This window comes from Diadema antillarum, unplaced genomic scaffold (genome assembly GCF_040938485.1).
Source record: "Diadema antillarum isolate AM-2024a unplaced genomic scaffold, OU_Dant_1.0 seq00001715_RagTag, whole genome shotgun sequence".
Classification (NCBI taxonomy): Eukaryota; Metazoa; Echinodermata; class Echinoidea; order Diadematoida; family Diadematidae; genus Diadema; species Diadema antillarum.
Window position 1 is genome coordinate 526,606 of NW_027272404.1, and position 4,623 is coordinate 531,228.

Sequence of the window (4,623 nt, forward strand, 5' to 3'; positions counted from 1 at the left end):
CATTACAGTCTCTGGGTTAAGATGTTTTATCATGATCAATTGACAATATATAGGGCTGCACACTAACCCATTTTTTCTACTGGTCCAACCTGTCTGACCAGTAGGTACCCAGTTTTTCCATCTTTTACTGGTTTATTCCTGAAAAAGTTACTAGTCCAACAATGATTTTTACTGGCCCTGGGCCATCGGACAAGTGCCAGTGTGCAGCATTGCAATATATAAATAATTTGGTGGTTAACAATAATAATGAATAATTAATGAATTTTGGGCATGTAGGTTTTCCTTTTGGGCAAGTAAAAATATGAAGAGGTAGAGTGAAAAATCTACTTGTCTGAAGGGCAAATAAAAAAAAAAAAAATAAAGAGATAGAGTGGAGCCCTGTATGGATGTACACATGTATGTATATCACCAATCATTTTACACTTACAGGTAGTCATTAAGAGTTACACAAGTATATTATGATGATTTCAGTTGCAATAATCTGTAATAAAAATTACATTTGTAATTTTACTATATCCCTATTTTAATCATGCAATCAACAATAGAGATATCATACCAGTAACAGTACCCTGCCAAAGGAAGCTATTGACATGAATATAAGATAACTATCATAGATGATCTTTGTTTAAGTAATACACTATGCCAGCGAGAGGCACAACAATGACTATCAGCACTATTGCAACAATCATGTTCCTGAAAGTGCAGCCAAGGGTTGCACCATCGGAGGGGCAATCACTGTTGGATTTGGGGAATGCGAGGGGTTGAAACCTGGTCTCCTTCAAGACTGATGTGACTTCCTCAAGAGAACCCTTGTGGGTTTTAGTGTTTTCGAGGATGTTGTGTAAGTCCTGGTCCATCTTGTCAAAAAATTCCTGAGCAGCTTTGTCCTTGCCATCGAGAGACCCTGGTATACTAATAGTCCTGATGAACTCAGTCTGGCTGTCATCAGAGTCACTATACATTTCTTCATTGTGCAAATGTCTATGGCTACTGGGAGAGACTGGTCCGGTGTGGTTTGCACTTTGAGATGAACCCACTCTCTGAGCCAGCATCTCCCTTTCTTTCTCAAGAAGTAGTCCATCCTTCCTCATGGGAACTTTGAGCTTCCGCAAGGCAAAAAAATCCTGGTCAGCAATCAAATTGTTGATGCGTTTTAACTCTGAAACCTGGGCACACAGAAAAAAAAAGGTAACAAAACCATAAGGTATAACATCACAAAATGCACCTGGGAGAAGGGATACAAAATGTCAGTACTTAATAGTGTTAGTGTTATTCATATGTCATATTTGCATGTGGGATTCACCAAAAATGATTATTTCTTTTTTTGATGAATTGGTGAAACTAGTTTTATTTTGGAGATTATACAGCTTGAAGAAACTCATCACTGAGGATTTTCAAGGAATTATCCCATATGGAATTATTTCAAGACATGTAGGGCTTACATGTACAGGGTGTACACTGCATGCACATCAGTGAAAATGAAATCCAAAGGTCGGTATAATTTCGAGTGATATCGGGACAAATACAGTCTGGGAAGAAAACCATAATCATTTCATCACAGAAAGTCCTCATGCTGTACAGTGTAACACATTATACAATGCAGATTACACAGGTTCTCACATTATTCATAACAATATTATAACATGTTAGGTCCACCATAGGTTTGGTAAAGGGAATGCATCCTCGGGTACGACAGCTGTACCTACTAGTAAATACTAGTATTACTAATGTACTATACAATCAGTGCAGCTCTGTATGATGAGGTGGTATTTCAGGTAAATACGTACATGCAGCGTTTTACATGAGCAGTTGCCTGATTGCCTGGGACAAGTGAAAATCAAATTCGGGCAAGTGTTTTTGAACAATGAGAATACTTGCTCGAATTGGGCAAGCAAAAAAGTTTTGAAGCCACCTTTTTTTTTTCACTTATTCCCCGTAACGTCAACCAGTAGTACAGAAGCCCAATGGCTGTTTAGTGATGCAAACACTTAATATTTCATTTCTGCAACTTTCCAACCCTTACATGAAGAAGCCCCAATGCAATTCAACGGCAACACTTGATCAGACCAAGTTTGTTACTCATTGTGTTTAAGCGTGCGAATCAATGTGTGCTGGTCATTCAAATGATCATTGATAGTGTTTATTAAGCCCTTGACTTACACATGATTTTCTATATTTCCATATGCTTTGGATTTTCTTTTCGGGTAAGCAAAATTACTGTTTGGGCAAGTGTTTCGCAGCAAATTTGAAAATCTGCTTGCCCAACTGGGCAAGTGGTAAAATAAAGAAAAGTTATGTAGCACATTATGTACAATGTATCGGCACTCGCACCAAGGTTCAACCATGTGCAAAAGCATGACTCTACAGCCATAGGGTCTACAATACATGTATTGTAAAATTACTAGGTTTCCACATGTAGCAGGAGGTCAAATTTTGGATGCCGTTGTGGTCAAATTATGGGTAGCTTACATTACAGTAGGTAGCTGTAAACTCTCTTTTCCAAACACCACAAAAAAGTGGACTTTTAAAATTAATTTTGGCTACTTTAAAGTTTGTCAGAAGCACGATAGACACAGTTTCAATTGTTGTATTAAAGCAGACTTACACGACATCCATACTGTAAGGAGATTGTCTGCAGTGTGTCCCCTTCACCGATGTCTTTTTCAACAAACTCAAACTCGGATACCGTCTCTGCTCTGGTTTTCTTCTGTTGTTTTCCACTTCCTCGTACCCGCAGATCGGAGAGTTCAAGGTTATCAGCATCTGTATCAATTTCATCTTCTGCAATGTCAGCAGACCCAAATATGTATACTGTCGAGTTTTGGACATTCTGGACCTGCCCTGACATTGGTAAGTAATTGTGACGGTCATATTTGGGTTTATTTCGAAACCCAAGGATTGAAGTCATTACATCAACTTGCGTGGTTTGGACTGCTGTTATAAAATTACCTCAAAACTCGGCCGCGTTCAGCCGATTGACAGATTTAAAGTAACTTAAAATTCACATTCACAGACCACTAATTTACACTTAACAGATGCCACAAGCTGACCAAACAAGGCACAAAGTAATGGGCTACAACGACCCTACACTTCCGATTGGAGTTCTAAAATTAGAAGGTGTTAGTTTGACTGCTGCCAGCCTGAGCTGACAATACGGAGCCAGAGAATTCACGTAGCCGTAGCGTAGGGTAGGCATCGGTGGTCAGATACCGGTAACAGCGGTACGTAACCGCGAGGCTGCCCGAAGCGTAGCGTCGCGACGATCGTCCGTACGCGGAATTGCTGAATCCTTGCGAAAAGGGCACGGTAATAGTTCTGTTGTCTGCGTTGTTTTTGTTCGATGAAAGTCTTTTATTCGCTGCAACACTTCAACAGCGTTAGGTATCAGATATCAGGATGCAGGTGACTAATTGACAAAAATTCAGACCGATGAACACTGTTTTCAGAAAATTTCTTCAAGAGAAGCGTTAACGTAGTATTTATAGACAACTGCAGGTATAGTATTACGCTACACAGCACGCACGCACCAGAGTCGAGTAATGGCCACGTTTACATGATAAACAAAATGGCCTTTGACATGGATGCATTATGAAACCTAGTACTCTCGTACGTACCTACACACGGCGTACATTATCAACTCTCCCGACCTTTCACGGCCGCTGGTGAAACGGAAGTGGCTGCCGCCCGCTAGCGTTGAGCGGGTAAAGACCCTAGATTATACACGGAAAGAACGTGATTAAACAATATTATACCTTTAATGTAATACACTTTGAAAATAAAACATTCAGTTCTTTTGTAAATTACTTATATTGTTTGATTCACTAATGACAAAAAGTTGTAGAAAAAATGGAACAGAAATTGTGCACATTCTTAGATGACAAAGTGAAACTTTTGTATTAAGGATATACTGTACTAGTAATATAGTCTGCAACTAACAATATTGAGGGGGTCGGTGCAATTATAGTGTTAACCCACACTTTGGTAAAAAATGAGTTACATGCATTTACACCATCCCGAATCACTGTTCTATAATCCATAAAAATGTCATCTTGAAATTTAATCAATAAGTGGGGTTTTTAATGCAGTCACCTCTTTACTCCGAGCGTGCAAGAAACCATGCCACCAATGCTAATCCGCCAGGCAAAAGAAGAGTTAAATTTGAAAAACAGCTTGCAGAAAGTATTAGGCATGATTCGAAGTCATTTTGGAGCTACCTTCGGGCCAGATCAAAGACCAAGTCTACGGTGGGCAAGGTTTGCACTTCTTCATGCGGGCGATAAAACTTCATCTGACCATGAAACAGCAGAGTCACTGAATAGTTATTTTTGCAATATATTTACAGAAGAAGACACTCGAGAGCTCCCTGTAGTTGATGTACAGATCACTGAAATTTTGTCTGACTTTGACATCACTACTAAAGATATTGCAGAGAAACTAATTGTCAATCTCAAAGACGGGTAAAGCCCAAGGCCCTGATGGTCTTCATCCTAAAATCCTGAAAGAAGTTAGGAGGGAAATTGCAATTCCACTGCAGATTATTTTTTCGCAGTCGCTGAAAACTGATAGTGGCACTGACTGGGAGAATGCTAATGTCATACCAACCCATAAGAAAGAGAGTACATG

The 4,623-nt window shown here is 39.5% G+C and overlaps 1 protein-coding gene across 1 annotated transcript; it reads right to left on the minus strand.

Moving 5' to 3' along the window:
* Positions 1-608: 608 nt before the first annotated feature.
* LOC139711855 (lysM and putative peptidoglycan-binding domain-containing protein 3-like) lies at positions 609-2,991 on the minus strand. The gene is made up of 2 exons (XM_071623707.1): positions 2,606-2,991; positions 609-1,166 (listed from the first exon to the last, which is right to left on the minus strand). Exons 1-2 carry the CDS (start codon positions 2,906-2,908, stop codon positions 609-611), a joined length of 861 nt encoding a protein of 286 aa, XP_071479808.1. The 5' UTR covers positions 2,909-2,991.
* Between the last annotated feature and the right edge of the window lie 1,632 nt (positions 2,992-4,623).